At 43.8% G+C, this 20,000-nt stretch overlaps 2 protein-coding genes across 2 annotated transcripts in view; one reads left to right on the top strand and one right to left on the bottom strand.

Moving 5' to 3' along the window:
* chn2 (chimerin 2) overlaps positions 1 to 3,101 on the bottom strand; it is a 46,367-nt gene extending 43,266 nt beyond the window's left edge. Inside the window, exon 1 of the mRNA XM_062538059.1 lies at positions 2,391 to 3,101. Coding sequence (XP_062394043.1) covers positions 2,391 to 2,439 — 49 coding nt within the window. The 5' untranslated portion in view covers positions 2,440 to 3,101. The remainder of the gene's footprint in view (positions 1 to 2,390) is intronic.
* A 1,640-nt stretch (positions 3,102 to 4,741) lies between these two features.
* cpvl (carboxypeptidase vitellogenic like) overlaps positions 4,742 to 20,000 on the top strand; it is a 20,177-nt gene continuing 4,918 nt past the window's right edge. The window contains exons 1-10 of the mRNA XM_062538057.1: positions 4,742 to 4,988; positions 5,319 to 5,503; positions 8,852 to 8,970; positions 9,386 to 9,500; positions 10,380 to 10,438; positions 11,259 to 11,338; positions 12,931 to 12,997; positions 13,935 to 14,057; positions 14,250 to 14,381; positions 14,896 to 14,994. Of these exons, the coding sequence (XP_062394041.1) occupies positions 5,320 to 5,503; positions 8,852 to 8,970; positions 9,386 to 9,500; positions 10,380 to 10,438; positions 11,259 to 11,338; positions 12,931 to 12,997; positions 13,935 to 14,057; positions 14,250 to 14,381; positions 14,896 to 14,994 (978 nt within the window). The 5' untranslated portion in view covers positions 4,742 to 4,988; position 5,319. The remainder of the gene's footprint in view (positions 4,989 to 5,318; positions 5,504 to 8,851; positions 8,971 to 9,385; positions 9,501 to 10,379; positions 10,439 to 11,258; positions 11,339 to 12,930; positions 12,998 to 13,934; positions 14,058 to 14,249; positions 14,382 to 14,895; positions 14,995 to 20,000) is intronic.

The raw sequence follows: 20,000 nt of genomic DNA, 5'->3' as shown, positions 1-20,000 counted from the left end.
CTTGGGGTGCTTTAAAGAACCCTCAGGGTTCCTTTGATGAACTCTTCAAAATGGTTTAAAGAATCCTTTAAGGGTGCCATATATGAAGCATGCAATAGAAGAATTGTTCTATATAGCACTTTTTTCCTAAGAGTGTAGCTATGCTGCTATTGAGAGCGTCTCAGCAGAACAGTGTAGCCTATGCTACTATTAGCCTATGCTACTATTAGCCTATGATGCTACTATTGAGAGCATCTCGGCAGAACAGTGTAGCCTATGCTACTATTAGCCTATGATGCTACTATTGAGAGGGTCTCTGCAGAACAGTGTAGCCTATGCTACTATTAGCCTATGATGCTACTATTGAGAGCGTCTCAGCAGAACAGTGTAGCCTATGCTACTATTGAGAGGGTCTCTTCAGAACGGTGTAGCCTGTGTACTGGAACTCTGCTTGTGAGAGGAACAATGGCTGAATCCCAATGTGAGGTATTTGGGATTGGGACAGCACTTCACAAGATCACATGTAGCTTGGCGCTATTTAATAACAAAGATGTTGCTAACATTTGCACCACGCATGTGTGTGTACTCTGTGTAATGACAGTAGTAGACTAGTGGTGTAATAACAGCAGCAGTAGACTAGTGGTGTAATAATAGCAGCAGTAGACTAGTAGATAGATAGATAGATAGATAGATACTTCTATCTATCTATCTACTAGTCTACTGCTGCTGTTATTACACCACTAGTCTACTGCTGTTATTACACCACTAGTCTACTGCTGCTGTAATAGTGGTGTAATAACAGCAGTAGACTAGTGGTGTAATAACAGCAGTAGACTAGTGGTTTAATAACAGCAGTAGACTAGTGGTGTAATAACAGTAGCAGTAGACTAGTGGTATAATAACAGCAGTAGACTAGTGGTGTAATAACAGCAGTAGACTAGTGGTGTAATAACAGCAACAGTAGACTAGTGGTATAATAACAGCAGTAGACTAGTGGTGTAATAACAGCAGTAGACTAGTGGTGTAATAACAGTAGACTAGTGGTGTAATAACAGCAGTAGACTAGTGGTGTAATAACAGCAGCAGTAGTAGACTAGTGGTGTAATAACAGCAGCAGCAGACTAGTGGTGTAATAACAGCAGCAGCAGTAGACTAGTGGTGTAATAACAGCAGTAGACTAGTGGTGTAATAACAGCAGTAGACTAGTGGTGTAATAACAGCAGTAGTAGACTAGTGGTGTAATAACAGCAGTAGACTAGTGGTGTAATAACAACAGCAGCAGTAGACTAATGGTGTAATAACAGCAGCAGTAGACTAGTGGTGTAATAACAGCAGCAGCAGTAGACTAGTGGTGTAATAACAGCAGTAGACTAGTGGTGTAATAACAGCAGTAGTAGACTAGTGGTGTAATAACAGCAATAGACTAGTGGTGTTATAACAGTAGTAGACTAGTGGTGTAATAACAGCAGTAGACTAGTGGTGTAATAACAGCAGCAGCAGTAGACTAGTGGTGTAATAACAGCAGCAGTAGTAGACTAGTGGTGTAATAACAGCAGTAGACTAGTGGTGTAATAACAGCAGCAGTAGACTAGTGGTGTAATAACAGCAGCAGCAGTAGACTAGTGGTGTAATAACAGCAATAGACTAGTGGTGTTATAACAGTAGTAGACTAGTGGTGTAATAACAGTAGCAGTAGACTAGTGGTGTAATAACAGTAGCAGTAGACTAGTGGTGTAATAACAGCAGCAGTAGACTAGTGGTGTAATAACAGCAATAGACTAGTGGTGTAATAACAGCAGCAGCAGTAGACTAGTGGTGTAATAACAGCAGCAGCAGTAGACTAGTGGTGTAATAACAGCAGCAGCAGTAGACTAGTGGTGTAATAACAGCAATAGACTAGTGGTGTTATAACAGTAGTAGACTAGTGGTGTAATAACAGCAGCAGCAGTAGACTAGTGGTGTAATAACAGCAGCAGCAGTAGACTAGTGGTGTAATAACAGTAGACTAGTGGTGTAATAACAGCAGCAGCAGTAGACTAGTGGTGTAATAACAGCAGCAGCAGTAGACTAGTGGTGTAATAACAGTAGACTAGTGGTGTAATAACAGCAGTAGACTAGTGGTGTAATAACAGCAGCAGTAGACTAGTGGTGTAATAACAGCAGCAGCAGACTAGTGGTGTAATAACAGCAGCAGCAGTACTGTAGACTAGTGGTGTAATAACAGCAGTAGACTAGGGGTGTAATAACAGTAGACTAGTGGTGTAATAACAGCAGTAGACTAGGGATGTAATAACAGTAGACTAGTGGTGTAATAAACAAATAGGAATAATATGTTAATAAACACCCATCATCATCATCATCATCATCATCATCATCATCACAGCCCCTGGGGAGTTCGGAGCTCTACTCACCGGAGGAGAGAGAGGATCCGGAGAGGCTGGAGTTGCTGGAGGCTGCCATCCCGCCGATCCCCTCACCGCTACGGCAAGGAGTCCCCGGTGGTGGCAGCGGCAGATTCGCCCATTTCACTTTATCGCCCTCTGATCCGATCCAGTTCTTTATCGCCCACCGATCCGATCTGGTTCTTTATAGTCCACTGAAGCGATCCGGTTCTTTGATCTGATCCGGTTGTTCTCTCTGTTCTGATCCGGTTCTTTATCGTCCTCTGTTCTGATTCGGTTCTTCTCTTAGCTCATCTGTTCTGATTCGGTTCGTCTCGTAGTTCTGATTCGGTTCATCTCTTAGCTCGTCTGGGCCCCAGAGGGAGTTTCTCTCTGCGCTGCCGCGCGGCACTCGCGTTAGAAATCCAGCCCCGCGCTGCTCCGGGGCGTCTCGCTCTCTCACTCACTGCTACTCGGTGTTGATCGCGCGGACAGAGCGTCGCCTGCGTTGCCGCATTTATCCGCGCCTGTGTGGCAGCGCCGGTGGCGCGACCATGGTGTCAGTCAAGGAAACAGTCGGAACCGCTGCAAGTGCGATAGCAACGATGACAGCAGAAAGTTCGACTTCTGTCCGGTACCGAAGTCCGAACCGCAGCTAAGGTGGGCTGTATGTTAGTGCGCGCTCTCACCGAGAGGAGCTCCATAAGGTTTCGCCATGTTGGGACGGATACGCAGGCAGACGCGTTTCCATGTGCCGCTGGTTGCTCGTAATAAACAGACTGGGGAGAGCGCGGGAGGTTTCCGCCTTCTTAAAGCGGAATCCGTTTCGGTGGAGACGAGCCTACGTGTGCATGCAACCGTGCCAGGCGGGCACGAACGCGCCCCCTACACACACACACACACACACACACACACACACACACACACACACACTCCACTCAATTCGATAGTGGCGCGAAAGGTTCCCGGTGAACTCGTTTATTTCCTGTGGAGCCAGGTGTGTTTTTTACCTGCCTATTCTGAATGTAGCAGTAGTGTGTAGGCTACACTCACACTGCTCGGCTAGTGTTGATTGCACCCCGTGAATCAGCACGTTACGATACAGAATGACCTACTGATGAGAGTGCAGTAGCCTAGCCTAGAGCACGCGCATCTTGATTTAAACACGGGAGCGGGACTAACGGCAGAGTAAAAGTAAACGAGAAGCGGTTTTTATGTTGAGTAGCTTAAACTCTGGTTGTAGCGGACTTTTACTTCACCTAAAAACAACAGTTACATGCAGGTTCAAACACACCTGACTGCACAGGGGACACAGCTCAACGAGCTGAGTGAGTGAGTCAGTGAGAGTGTGTGTGTGTGTGTGTGTGTGTGTGTGTGTGTGTGTGTGTGTGCAACTGTTCATCCCTGGCAGGCACATCTGGGCTGCTGTCGGCAGGTAGAACGCTTCGGATATGCTAGAATTATAAGTTTGACATCTTTGTTAAAAAATTAAGTTATTGACATATTATTCTCCCTAATCAAAAAAAATCAATAGGATCCCAATCAGATTTTGGAATCCTTTAGGACTGTTGAAAGGCAGTTTTACTGTGGCAGTTTAATTTAAGAAGGTGAGAGGTAGGCTATGTGTTCCTTGTCGTCATAGCCTGTGCATGTTTGCCCATTACATCAGTCCAATATCAGCATATCAGTAGAACTCTAAGCCTAGACGTTTTATAATGTAGGCTATCTATTTTACCTACACGTTTCAAACTAATAGGCCTATATTTTACTGTAGCCTACTGTACACGTTTCAAACTAATAATGTAGGCCTATCTATTTTACTGTAGCCTACACGTTTCAAACTAATAATGTAGCCTAATAATGTAGGCCTGTCTATTTAACTGTAGCCTGTATCTATGGGACTACTCAAAAGGCTAGTGCATTTTCGCTTGAAAATGATTTTGTTTGAACATGAACAGTCGTGTTGCTGTTTTTCCCAAACATAGATTATTCCCAGCATCCGTGCAAGTAAATGGAGGGTTCTTTCCTACCCAACTTCACTTTAGCACTTGCTGGTGCTACCGGGTGCTATAGTGGCAACTATATCATCAGTGGGAACTGGTCCGTCTGCCGTCCACGATCATGACTGATCTGGGACCTGCACGCGCGCACACACACACACACACACACACACACACACACACACACACACACACACACACACACACACACACACACACACACACGATCATGACTTAACTGATCTGGGACCTGCTGAAAAGCGAACACTTAACAGCCAATCAGCTGCGGAGAACTGTAGGAAGCGGAAACAAAACTTGCACTTCATTTGATGTTTTGTAGCAGAGTTCGGGAGAGCCCAGTCTACTCTGTCCACACACACGCACACATTGCAAAGCAACTTCTGCTGACCGTGCAGGAGTTCCAACGTCTGCTCGCACATTTCATTTTCCTTTAAAAGGAGAAGCTTTTAAACGGAACGACCCTTAAATCACATGACCTGCTGATCCACACACTCGAGATCATGTGACTGCCCTCAGCTGCGGCGTGATTTCACACAGTTGCCCAGTGCAGACTATTGCGCGGTTGCTCTGCTTAGTCTTCTGCGAGTTTCGGCCAGGGAAACGCAAGGTAAGGCTCTCAAACTAACTTAAAAATAGATATGATCACCTAGCACATTCAGTCATAGTGTGGCAATGGTCTGTGTGACTGTGTCGTTTAGGGATCTTGCCTTGTAACCTCTGTATGAAGGCTAACTTGGCGAGTGGCGACATAAGGAGCCTTCTTGTCCTTGGCTTTTAATAAGAGTGAAACAGCACAACTGCATCAGTCTCTCGGGGTGCAAGTAGCAGATTGATGTGTATGATTGAACGACATAACTCTACCGCAACTCCTGAGGCGCTAGCGTAACGGATATCTCTTCGCCTCCTCACCGTCCTCTCCCGTGCCGTCTGCGCGCAGGATGCTGAAGGAGACGGTCTGTCTCCTCGCGCTGCTAGCGGTCCTCGTAGAGCCGGTTCGGTCCCGGGGCTGCTCCAGCTTCTTCTGCCGGAAGTCCCATCGCGTGAGCAGCGGAAGCGGCGGGCCGGACCCCGGGAAACCCCTGTTCCTGACGCCGTACCTCGAGGACGGACGGATAGATGAGGGTGAGTGGCGGTTTAGACGTTGCGTAGCGACTTCTCTATTCTGGGGACCTTCTGGAGGGTACGGTAAATAAAAGCATACAATAGCAGATAATAATGAAAGCAAAGAACATAAAATCAAATCGTAAAGAATGAAATAAATAAAGAATAAGACATTATGAAGTTCCCAGTAAACGCATGGGGGCATTCCAAATAGCCTACATGGTTTAGTGACAGATATGGTGAGTGAGAGGTAAACCTCCTAATAGAACAGCTGTAGGCTTATGGCTTCATTCTCCAAACAAAACAACACCACTGGGCTCTTGCTGTAGGAGGGCCACGGCGCTTACTGAGTGAACAGACCCAGGTGTGCCATTGGGCTCTTGCTGTAGGAGGGCCACGGCGTACTGAGTGAACAGACCCAGGTGTGCCATTGGGCTCTTGCTGTAGAGCGTACTGAGTGAACAGACCCAGGTGTGCCATTGGGCTCTTGCTGTAGAGCGTACTGAGTTAACTTACCCAGGTGTGCCGCTAAACCAGGTAGGCTATTTGGAATAGCCCCAGTTGTGAGCGAATATGTCGTCTGTTTAGTCTGACTGATGCACACAATCAGTGTTTGGTGATATTTGGACCTTGTGACAGATCAGCCACCAGTCAGCATGCACCCTGAGAATCTCTTGACTGCACACACACACACACACACACACACACACACACACACACACACACACACACACACACACACACACACACACAAGCGCGCGCGTGCGCACCTGGCAGCTAATATGACAACCAGACACTTTAGAGGTTGATCAGAGACAGACGTGTGGAGTCGGTGTTATACAGTGCCTATAGAAAGTCATCATACCCTTTTGAAATAGTTACTTTTTTTGTCTTACAGCCTGAAATCAAAACCCATTTTAAAAAAAATCTTTTCCAGTTTTATTAACAAATTTAGCTGTACAACATCAAAATAATGGAAAAAAAAGTAAACAGTTCTGAAAATTAATAAAAAATGAAAAACTAGAATAACAGGGTTGGAAAAGTCATCATACCCCTGACTTAATACTTTGTAAAGCTTCCTTTTGCTTTCATTACAGCCATCAATCTGTTTGGATATGTCTCTATTATAGCTTTGCACACCTAGATAGGGGAATATTTGCCCAATTTTCCGTAAAGAAATGTTAAAATTTAGTCAAATTCTATAGGGAATGGCGATGGACTGCTCTCTTCAAGTCAATCCACATATTTTCTATAGGATTTAAGTCAGGGCTCTGACTTTGCCACTCAAGGATATTCACCATCCTATCCTTAAGCCACTACTTTGTTCTTTTGGCAGTATGTTTAGGATTATTGTCGTGTTGGAAGGCGAATGACCTCCCCATCCTCAGCTGTCTAGGAGAGGGACGCAGGTTTTCCTTAAGAATGTGGGTGTACTTGGCAGCATCCATTTTCCCTTCTATCCTGACCAATTGCCCAGTTCCCGCTGAAAAGAAACATCCCCACAACATAATGTTGCCCCCACCATGCTTCACACTAGGTATGGTGTGTTTTGGGTGGTGTACTGTGTTGGTTTTCGCCAAACATTGCGCTTGGAGTTCAGTGCAAAAACACATCTGGAATATTCTGCTACCATGTGGAAAAAGCTTATATGGTCAGATGAGACTAAGATCGAACTTTTTGGAGACTAAGATTGAAGTTTTTGGACTGAGCTCCAGGCGCTAACCAAACACAGTATACACACCCAAACACACCCAAAACACACCATACCTACTTTGAAGCATGGTGGGGGCAACATTATGTTTTGGGGATGTTTCTCTTCAGCGGGGACTGGGCAATTGGTCAGGATAGAAGGGAAAACGGATGCTGCCAAGTACACCAAAATTCTTGAGGAAAACCTGCGTCCCTCTCCTAAACAGCTGAGGATGGGGAGGTCATTCGCCTTCCAACACGACAAAAATCCTAAACATACTGCCAAAAGAACAAAGCAGTGGCTTAAGGATAGGATGGTGAATATCCTTGAGTGGCAAAGTCAGAGCCCTGACTTAAATCCTATAGAAAATATGTGGATTGACTTGAAGAGAGCAGTCCATCGCCATTCCCTACAGAATTTGACTAAATTTTAACAATTCTGCACGGAAAATTGGGCAAATATTCCCCTGTCTAGGTGTGCAAAGCTATAATAGAGACATATCCAAACAGATTGATGGCTGTAATGAAAGCAAAAGGAAGCTTGACAAAGTATTAAGTCAGGGGTATGATGACTTTTCCAACCCTGTTATTCTAGTTTTTAATTTTTTATTAATTTTCAGAACTGTTGACTTTTGTTTCATTATTTTGATGTTGTACAGCTACATTTGTAAATAAAACTGGAAAAGATTTTTTTTTAAATGGGTTTTGATTTCAGGCTGTAAGACAAAAAAAGGAACTATTTCAAAAGGGTATGATAACTTTCTATAGGCACTGTATATACAGTGAGGAGCACATGTATTTGATACAATGCTAAAACAGGAATATAAAATCATCATTTGACAATTGATCTTAATGCCTTAATTCAAAAAATGAGTAAAAATCAAACCGCCAAGGACACCAATTTTCTTTGTGATTGAAGAATGTATCGTAAATAGATAAATGTTTTCCTTAAATGCTAGGGGAAGGAAGTATTTGACCCCCTATGTAACCCTATGGGAATTTAACACATAGGGGCAGGCAGATTTTTATTTTTAAAGGCCAGCTATTTCATGGATCTAGGATATTATGCATCCCGATAAATTTCCCTTGGCCTTTGGAATTAAAATAGCCCCACATCATCACATTCCCTTGACCATAGCTAGAGATTGGCATGGTGCTTTTTCCAGTAGGCCTATTAGCCTGTTTGATTTGCATTGAGCTCAATGAGCATCAAACAGGCTAATAGGCCTACTGGAAAAAGCACCATGGCAATCTCTAGTTATGGTGAAAGGTGTATAATGATGTGGGGCTATTTTAATTCAAACGGCCAAGGGAACTTTATCAGGATGCACAATATCCTGAATCCATGAAATAGCTGGCCTTAAAAAATAAAAATGTGCCTGCCCCTATGTTAACCCTATGTGTTAAATTCCCATATGGTTACATTGGGGGTCAAATACTTCATTCCCCCTAGCATTTAGGAAGAACATTTATTTATTTACGAAACATTCTTCGATCACAAAGAAAATTGGGGTACTTAGCGGTTTTATTTTTACTCAGTTTTTGAATTAAGAAATTAAGATCAATTGTCAAATGATGATTTTATATTCCTCTTTTTAGGCAACTTTAGCATGGTATCAAATACATTTTCTCCTCACTGTATGTGTGTGTGTGTGTGTGTGTGTGTGTGTGTGTGTGTAGCTAGGAAGTTAAGTCTGGTGGGCCCTCTGCCTGGAGCCAATGTGAAGAGCTACTCTGGGTACCTGACCGTCAACAAGGCCTACAACAGCAACCTCTTCTTCTGGTTCTTCCCCTCACAGGTAGACTCACACACACACACACACACACACCTACAAGGCCTACAACAGCAACCTCTTCTTCTGGTTCTTCCCCTCACAGGTACACACACACACACACACACACACACACACACACACGTGCCTATAGTAGAAATTGAAGGTCTGATATTCAGAGGTGTGTGTAGCATTCTAATGACAGTCATGTGCAGTGTTTTAGAGCCATATACTCTAAACGTGTGTGTGTGTGTGTGTGTGTGTGGTTCAGTCACATAGTGATTTATAGGACCTGTGTGTGTGTGTGTAGTGCTTTATTGTAGGCATACATGTGCAAGTCCAACCAATACATGCTGAGTGGGCTCTCACACTCCCTGCCTTTATGTACACGCGTGTGTGCGTGCGCTGACTTTGTTTTTTTTTGTGTGTGTGTGTGTCATAGGAGAGGCCTGAGTCAGCACCTGTGTTGCTATGGCTACAGGGGGGACCTGGCGGCACTTCCATGTTTGGGCTGTTTGTGGAGCACGGCCCTTACGTAGTGTACCCCAACATGACACGTGAGTGTGTGTGTGTGTGTGTGTGCCCCAACATGACACGTGAGTGTGTGTGTGTGTGTGTGTGCCCCAACATGACACGTGAGTGTGTGTGTGTGTGCCCCAACATGAAACGTGAGTGTGTGTGTGTGTGAGCACGGCCCTTACGTAGTGTACCCCAACATGACACGTGAGTGTGTGTGTGTACCCCAGCATGACACGTGAGTGTGTGTGTGTGTGTGTGTGTGTGTGTGTGTGTGTGTGTGCCCCAACATGACACGTGAGTGTGTGTGTGTGTGTGTGTGTGTGCCCCAACATGAAGCATGAGTGTGTGTGTGTGTGTGTGTGTGAGCACGGCCCTTACGTAGTGTACCCCAACATGACACGTGAGTGTGTGTGTGTGTGTACCCCAACATGACACGTGAGTGTGTGTGTGTGTGTACCCCAACATGACACGTGAGTGTGTGTGTGTACCCCAACATGACACGTGAGTGTGTGTGTGTGTGTGTGCCCCAACATGACACGTGAGTGTGTGTGTATGTGTGTGTGTGTGTATACCCCAACATGACACGTGAGTGTGTGTGTGTACCCCAACATGACACGTGAGTGTGTGTGTGTACCCCAACATGACACGTGAGTGTGTGTGTGTGTGTGTGTGTGTGCCCCAACATGACACGTGAGTGTGTGTGTGTGTGCGTGCCCCAACATGAAACGTGAGTGTGTGTGTGTGTGTGTGTGTGAGAGCACGGCCCTTACGTAGTGTGCCCCAACATGACACGTGAGTGAGTGTGAGTGTGTGTGTGTGTGTGTGTGTACCCCAACATGACACATGAGTGTGTGTGTGTGTGTGTGTGTGTGTGTGTGCCCCCACATGACCCGTTTGTTTGTGTTTGTTGTTTGCAGTGGGCCTAAGGGATTACCCATGGACCTCTCACTACTCCGTGCTCTACATCGATAACCCGGTCAGTGTGTGTGTGTGTGTGTGTGTGTGTGTGTGTGTGTGTGTGTGTGTGTGTGTGTGTGTGTGTGTGTGTGTGTGTGTGTGTGTGTGTGTGTGTGTGTGTGTGTGTGTGTGTGTGTGTGTGTGTGTGTGTGTGTGTGTGTGTGTGTGTGTGTGTGTGTGTGTGTGTGTGTGTGTGTGTGTGTGTGTGTGTGCGTGCGTGTGTGTGTGTGTGCGTGCGTGCGCTCATGCATTTGTGCACTCTGTGAATTGATAACCTAGTAAGTGTGTGTGTGTGTGTTCATGTTCTGTGCATCGATGACCCGGTCTCTGTGTGTGTGTGTGTGTGTTATAGCAGCTGTGGAGCTGCCTGGTGTGTTGTCTGAATGGTTCCTTTATTATTAAGAATTAGAACATTCTTTAGGGAAGTGTGTGTGTGGGTACCGAATTGTGGGAAAGTAATGTACACTGACCACTGTCTGAGAAACACGCACACACACACACACACACACACACACACACACACACACACACACACACACACACACACACACACACACACACTAAACTAGAACTGAGCATCTCACCCAGAACACACACGTCAGCCAATTGAAGTCATTTTGCACTTCCACTGGAGTTCAAGATCCCTCTTGTGTCTTTCTCTGTGTGTGTGTGTGTGTGTGTGTGTGTGTCTCTCTCTCTCTGTGTATACATTGTCCGTTACTCTGTTGCGTCATTGTGTTCCCTTAAGCTGGAATTCAAGGTTTGGTCTGATACGTGTGTGTGTGCGCGCACGCTCATTTGCTCTTATCCTGTGTGCGTGTGTGTGTGTGTGTGTGTAGGTTGGCACAGGTTTCAGCTTCACAGATGACGACAAAGGCTTTGCCCAGAATCAGGATGACGTTGGGAGGGACCTGTACAGGTGACTGCTGTGGATGGAATGAGCCTGTAGCGTTGTGTAGCTTTAACACTTCAGCGTTGTGTAGCTTTAACACTTCAGCATTGTGTAGCTTTATTCAGCACTGTGTAGCTTTAACACTTCAGCACTGTGTAGCTTTAACACTTCAGCACTGTGTAGCTTTAACACTTCAGCATTGTGTAGCTTTAACACTTCAGCATTGTGTAGCTTTAACACTTCAGCATTGTGTAGCTTTAACACTTCAGCATTGTGTAGCTTTAACACTTCAGCATTGTGTAGCTTTAACACTTCAGCACTGTGTAGCTTTAACACTTCAGCACTGTGTAGCTTTAACACTTTAGCGTTGTGTAGCTTTAACACTTCAGCGTTGTGTAGCTTTATTCAGCACTGTGTAGCTTTAACACTTCAGCATTGTGTAGCTTTAACACTTCAGCACTGTGTAGCTTTAACACTTCAGCACTGTGTAGCTTTAACACTTCAGCACTGTGTAGCTTTAACACTTCAGCACTGTGTAGCTTTAAAGGGATATTCCGCCATTTGTGGAAATACGCTCATTTTCCACCTTCCCTCGAGCAAAACAATCGATATTTACCTTGTTCCCGTTCATCCAGCCATTCTGTGAGTCTGGCGATACAACTTTTAGCTTCAGCCTAGCATAGATCATTGAATCGGATTAGACCATTAGCTTCTCGCCTGCTAGCTTCATGTTTAAAAGTGACTAATATTTCTGGTAATTTTCCCATTTAAAACGTGTGTCCTCTCAAGTTAGAAAGTGCAATAAGACCAACTGAAAATGAACCCTGCCGTTTTTCTAGGCTGATTTGACATGGAACTACACTCTCATCTGGCGTAATAATCAAGGCAACTTGCAGCTACTGGCACTACTACTGCTTGATGTCTATGGGGACTATTTTCAGATGCTGCTTACGATATCACTGCGCCTATGGTACGTTTGCAAGTTGCCTTGATTATTACGCCAGATGAGAGTGTAGTTCCATGTCAAATCAGCCTAGAAAAACGCCAGGTTTCATTTTCAGTTGGTCTTATTGCACTTTCTAACTTGAGAGGAGACACGTTTTAAATGGGAAAATTATCAGAATTCTTAGTCACTTTTAAACATCAAGCTAGCAGGCGAGAAGCTAATGGTCTAATCCGATTCAGTGATCTATGCTAGGCTGAAGCTAAAAGTTGTATCGCCAGACTCACAGAATGGCTGGATGAACGGGAACAAGGTAAATATCGATTGTTTTGCTCGAGGGGAGGTGGAAAATGAGCGTATTTCCAAAAATGGCGGAATATCCCTTTAACACTTCAACACTGTGGATGGAATGAGCCTGTAGCTTTAATTTAGACTTCTGTTTGAAGGGAGCTGTGTAACATCCACCTCTAAGACAGCTCATTGGACGTGTGTGTGTTTGTGGGGCTAACCTTGAGTTTAAGAAGCTGCAGCTGACTTTTTCATAAAAATCACTCAATTAGTGCAATTACGTGCTGACCAAAACAGTAGGCAATTAAGTAACAGTTAAGCACTAATGACTAGAGTAATTGTTTGCAGCCCTAAACTGAGTATGATTCTGTTGTTTGGTGTCCCCTAGTGCACTGGTTCAGTTCTTCCAGATCTTCAAAGAGTATCAAGCAAACGACTTCTATGCCACTGGAGAGGTGTGTGTGTGTGTATGTGTATGCGTGTGTGTATGTGTATGCGTGTGTGTATGTGTATGCGTGTATGTGTGTGTATGTATCTCTGTGTGTGACCTAGCTCAGTTTGGACTGCAGTAGAATGTAACGGTTAGCCTAGCTCAGTTTAGACTGCAGTAGAGTGTAAAGGTTAGCCTAGCTCAGTTTAAACTGCAGTAGAGTGTAAAGGTTAGCTTAGCTCAGTTTAAACTGCAGTAGAGTGTAACGGTTAGCCTAGCTCAGTTTAGACTGCAGTAGAGTGTAAAGGTTAGCCTAGCTCAGTTTAGACTGCAGTAGAGTGTAACGGTTAGCCTAGCTCAGTTTAGACTGCAGTAGAGTGTAAAGGTTAGCCTAGCTCAGTTTAGACTGCAGTAGAATGTAACGGTTAGCCTAGCTCAGTTTAAACTGCAGTAGAGTGTAACGGTTAGCCTAGCTCAGTTTAGACTGCAGTAGAATGTAACGGTTAGCCTAGCTCAGTTTAAACTGCAGTAGAGTGTAAAGGTTAGCCTAGCTCAGTTTGGACTGCAGTAGAATGTAACGGTTAGCCTAGCTCAGTTTAGACTGCAGTAGAATGTAACGGTTAGCCTAGCTCAGTTTAAACTGCAGTAGAATGTAACGGTTAGCCTAGCTCAGTTTAGACTGCAGTAGAGTGTAAGGGTTAGCCTAGCTCAGTTTAGACTGCAGTAGAGTGTAAAGGTTAGCCTAGCTCAGTTTGGACAGGAGACTGTTGCGTTTGCCCAGTCGGCAGCAGAACAAGGAACTTGCTGAAAGTGATGTGGGTCTGCTGGGATTGGGTTTGCTTACGGTCACAATCAGTTGTTGGCAGCTTAATCAGCCATACGTAGCCTAACTGTGTGTGTGTGTGTGTATGTGTGTGTGTGCGTGTGTGTGTGTGTATGTGTGTGTGTGTGTGTGCGTGCAGTCCTATGCAGGGAAGTATGTGCCAGCCATCGGATACTACATCCATAAGAACAATCCCTCAGCCAAAGTCAAGATCAACTTCAAAGGCGTCGCCATCGGCGATGGACTGTGTGACCCAGAGCTGGTAGGGTGTGAGTGTGTGTGTGTGTGTGAGTGTGTGTGTGTTCTGTAGATGTTGGGGGGGGGGGGGGGGGGGGCTATGGGTGACTTCCTGTACCAGACGTACGTGTGTGTGTAGATGTTGGGGGGCTATGGGAAGTTCCTGTACCAGACGGGGATGGTTGATGTGTGTGTGTGTGTGTGTGTGTGTGTGTAGATGTTGGGTGGCTATGGGGATTTCCTGTACCAGACGGGGATGGTGGATGAGCTGCAGAGGGAGTACGTGAAGAGCCAGACGGACCGCGGGGTGACCCTCATCCAGCAGGAGCAGTGGGTGGAGGCCTTTGAGGTACACACACACACACACACACCGCGGGGTGACCCTCATCCAGCAGCAGCAGCAGTGGGTGGAGGCCTTTGAGGTACACACACACACACACACACCGCGGGGTGACCCTCATCCAGCAGCAACAGTGGGTGGAGGCCTTTGAGGTACACACACACACACACACACACACACACACACACACACACACACACACACACACACACCGCGGGGTGACCCTCATACAGCAGCAGCAGTGGGTGGAGGCCTTTGAGGTACACACACACACACACACACACACACACACACACACACACACACACACACACGTGTCCCTTCGTGCTGATATCAGAGCAGTTTAGTCGAGTCCCAGCAGAGGGCGCCAGTGAGCTGTGCATTGGTCAGTTGAGTCTTGTGCTCACCCACGGATACTTGATAGATAGATAGATAGATACTTTATTGATCCCCAAGGTGGAAATTCAGGAATACTAACTGTGTGTGTGTGTGTGTGTGTGTGTGTGTGTGTGTGTGTGTGTAGGTGTTTGACAGCTTACTGAACGGGGATATCCTGCCCTACCCGTCTTTCTTCCAGAACGCCACCGGCTGCACCAACTACTTCAACTACCTGCAGTGCCAGGTACACACACACACACACACACACACACACACACACACACACACACACACACACACACACGTGCACATACATGCACACACTCTACACCTGCAGTGCGTGGCGCCGTGGCACCGACCTACCAACATGTAGCACGCACATTTGACCTCCTGGTACGCTTGTAAGATTCCATGCTCTAAACTCCGCGTTCTCCTCTGATCTCGCATCTCATTAGTCTCAGGGAAGTTGTCACTGATTGATTTTTTTCATTGATTCTGCCGCTGAGCTACAGAGCCACAGCCAGAGATATACATCATTTACACGGTCTTATTTTTTCCTTTAGTAGAATTAATGGATACCGTAACGTCAATTAATTTCGGTAGAGGCCATGATATTTCAGATCCCAAGGGGAAAATATGCGTCTATTCAGAAAATAAACAAACACGCTTTTATTTTGAAACTTGTGTTTCCACCATGCTTCACAGTAGGTATGGTGTGTTTTGGGTGGTGTACTGTGTTTGGTTTTCACCAAACATAGCACCTAGAGTCCAAAATGTAGTCTCCAAATGTCTTGGTCTCCAAATAGTTCAATCTTAGTCTCATCTGACCATAAAACCTTTTTCCACATGGTAGCAGAATATTCCAGATGTGTTTTTGCTCTAAACTCCAAGCGCTATGTTTGGCGAAAGCCAAACACAGTACACCACTCAAAACACAGCATAGCTACTGTGAAGTATGGTGGGGGCAACACTACCATAGCTACTGTGAAGTATGCTAGGGCAACACTACCATAGCTACTGTGAAGTATGCTAGGGCAACACTACCATAGCTACTGTGAAGTATGCTAGGGCAACACTACCATAGCTACTGTGAAGTATGCTAGGGCAACACTACCATAGCTACTGTGAAGTATGCTAGGGCAACACTACCATAGCTACTGTGAAGTATGGTGGGGGCAACACTAGGCCTGTCACGATAACAAATTTTGCTGGACGATAAATTGTCCCAGAAATTATTGCGATAAACGATAATATTGCCGTTCTGAGACCATTTTTATCTAATATAATGATAATGGCATATTAATGCAGGTGCACCTTTTCAAAGATCAATAACTTGTATTTCTAAAGAATAAGGAACTGGAATGGCAAGACATTTTTAAATATCCACAATAAATGAACAAAACAACCAAAAACAATAAATACAATGGACTCTCAGTCTCTACTAAGACTCTGTTTAAGGGCCAGCAAATTAAAACATGACATGCAATAGGGGGCGTGTAGAGTGACAGTTGCTAAGCCTTATGCACGGAACTAAATGTCATCATAGCTGATCAATTAGGCCTACGCAGTCAGCTAAACATTTGAAACTTGCGCAAAACGCCATGAACCCAGCATCTGCACGTCACATAAAACACAAATTGAAGCAATAAGTTGGTCATCGGATAATCCTACTGCAAAGCCTTTTCATAGGTAGGCTATGCTACGTTTATGACATATAACGTTGATTGCGAACACATTTCACCACAGCTGACAATTAGCTTACGACATTTTAACCGGAGCTGCCGGCTGTTTTGGCTGATTCTTGAGCTCTCAGCGGAGTGCAGACTTTGCGGAGTGCATCTTTATCAGATGATGAAAAAACGTAGCTTATAAGCATGATTTTCTGAACTGCATTATCACTATTTTTACCCCCATACCTGTCAAGCTACAACAGAAAGCCTCTTCAGTGTGCTTAGGCCAATCGCCAAAGCCTCGTCTAGCCTGTTAATCAAATGAATGTAAGAAAATAAAGTTGTCCGTCATGTTATTGAAAGATACATGTCTGACAACTGACTGACATGAGGGTTCACTCCTCGTTAGGCTGCGCTAAAGGAAGCACCGTGGTTATCCTCTCTTTCGGAGAGGGAGAGGGAGAGGGAGAGGGAGAGGGAGAGGGAGAGGGAGGGAGAGAGAGAGGGAGGGAGAGAGAGAGAGAGAGAGAGAGAGAGAGAGAGGGAGAGGGAGAGGGAGAGGGAGAGGGAGAGGGAGAGGGAGAGGGAGGGAGAGAGAGAGAGAGAGAGAGAGAGAGAGAGAGAGAGAGAGAGAGAGAGAGAGAGAGAGAGAGAGAGAGAGAGAGAGAGAGAGAGAGAGAGAGAGAGAGAGAGAGAGAGAGAGAGAGAGAGAGAGAGAGAGAGAGAGAGAGAGAGAGAGAGAGAGAGAGAATCAAGCATGAAAATGGAAATTATCGCGGCCGGAAAAGTTATCGAGCTCATTTTTTTTATCGTGCGATTTATTGATTTATTGAATATCGCGACAGGCCTAGGCAACACTACCATAGCTACTGTGAAGTATGGTGGGGGCAACACTACCATAACACTACCATAGTTACTGTGAAGTATGGTGGGGGCAACACTACCATAACACTACCATAGTTACTGTGAAGTATGGTGGGGCAACACTACCATAGTTACTGTGAAGTATGGTGGGGCAACACTACCATAACACTACCATAGTTACTGTGAAGTATGGGGGGGCAACACTACCATAGCTACTGTGAAGTATGCTGGGGGCAACACTACCATAACACTACCATAGTTACTGTGAAGTATGGTGGGGCAACACTACCATAGCTACTGTGAAGTATGGTGGGGCAACACTACCATAGCTACTGTGAAGTATGCTGGGGGCAACACTACCATAGCTACTGTGAAGTATGGGGGGGGGCAACACTACCATAGCTACTGTGAAGTATGGGGGGGGCAACACTACCATAGCTACTGTGAAGTATGGTGGGGCAACACTACCATAGCTACTGTGAAGTATGCTGGGGGCAACACTACCATAGCTACTGTGAAGTATGCGGGGGGCAACACTATGTTGTGGGGATGAGCTGTTGCTTGGAGACAGGTGTCACTCCGCGAAGTGTCTCTCCAGGATCCAACACTGGATGGATGAGTACAGTTAACATGTATACTGTATATACACTATTCTAGCATGACAGTACACATGTATATACACTATTCTAGCATGACAGTACACATGTATATATACACTATTCTAGCATGACAGTACACATGTATGTATACATCACTATAGCATGACAGTACACATGTATACATTACTATAGCATGACGGTACACATGTATATATACACTATTATAGCATGACAGTACACATGTATATACATTACTATAGCATGACAGTACACATGTATACATTACTATAGCATGACAGTACACATGTAACTATAGCATGACAGTACACATGTATATACATTACTATAGCATGACAGTACACATGTATATATACATTACTATAGCATGACAGTACACATGTATATACATTACTATAGCATGACAGTACACATGTATATACATTATTATAGCATGACAGTACACATGTATACATTATTATAGCATGACAGTACACATGTATATACATTATTATAGCATGACAGTACACATGTATACATTACTATAGCATGACAGTACACATGTATATACATTATTATAGCATGACAGTACACATGTGTATACATTACTATAGCATGACAGTACACATGTATATATACACTATTCTAGCATGACGGTACACATGTATACATTACTATAGCATGACAGTACACATGTATGTATACATTACTATAGCATGACAGTACACATGTATATATACATTATTATAGCATGACAGTACACATGTATATATACATTATTATAGCATGACAGTACACATGTATATATACATTATTATAGCATGACAGTACACATGTATACATTATTATAGCATGACAGTACACATGTGTATACATTACTATAGCATGACAGTACACATGTATATATACACTATTCTAGCATGACGGTACACATGTATACATACACTATTATAGCATGACAGTACACATGTATATACATTACTATAGCATGACAGTACACATGTATATATACACTATTATAGCATGACAGTACACATGTGTATACATTACTATAGCATGACAGTACACATGTATATATACACTATTATAGCATGACAGTACACATGTATATACATTATTATAGCATGACAGTACACATGTGTATACACATTACTATAGCATGACAGTACACATGTGTATACACATTACTATAGCATGACAGTACACATGTATACATTACTATAGCATGACAGTACACATGTATACATTACTATAGCATGACGGTACACATGTATACATACATTATTATAGCATGACAGTACACATGTATATATACATTATTATAGCATGACAGTACACATGTATATATACATTATTATAGCATGACAGTACACATGTATATATACATTACTATAGCATGACAGTACACATGTATATATACATTATTATAGCATGACAGTACACATGTATATATACATTATTATAGCATGACAGTACACATGTATATACATTATTATAGCATGACAGTACACATGTATATATACATTATTATAGCATGACAGTACACATGTATACATTATTATAGCATGACAGTACACATGTATATACATTACTATAGCATGACAGTACACATGTATATACATTACTATAGCATGACAGTACACATGTATACATACACTATTATAGCATGACAGTACACATGTATATACATTACTATAGCATGACAGTACACATGTATATATACACTATTATAGCATGACAGTACACATGTATATACATTACTATAGCATGACAGTACACATGTATATATACATTACTATAGCATGACAGTACACATGTATATACATTATTATAGCATGACAGTACACATGTATATACATTACTATAGCATGACAGTACACATGTATACATTATTATAGCATGACAGTACACATGTATACATTATTATAGCATGACAGTACACATGTATATACACATTATTATAGCATGACAGTACACATGTGTATACATTACTATAGCATGACAGTACACATGTATATATACATTACTATAGCATGACAGTACACATGTATATATACACATTATTATAGCATGACAGTACACATGTATACACTATTATAGCATGACAGTACACATGTATA

This window comes from Sardina pilchardus, chromosome 6, assembly GCF_963854185.1.
Source record: "Sardina pilchardus chromosome 6, fSarPil1.1, whole genome shotgun sequence".
NCBI lineage: Eukaryota > Metazoa > Chordata > Actinopteri > Clupeiformes > Clupeidae > Sardina > Sardina pilchardus.
Note: the sequence above shows the minus strand (reverse complement) of the source record. Positions and strands in the feature narration are given on the sequence as shown.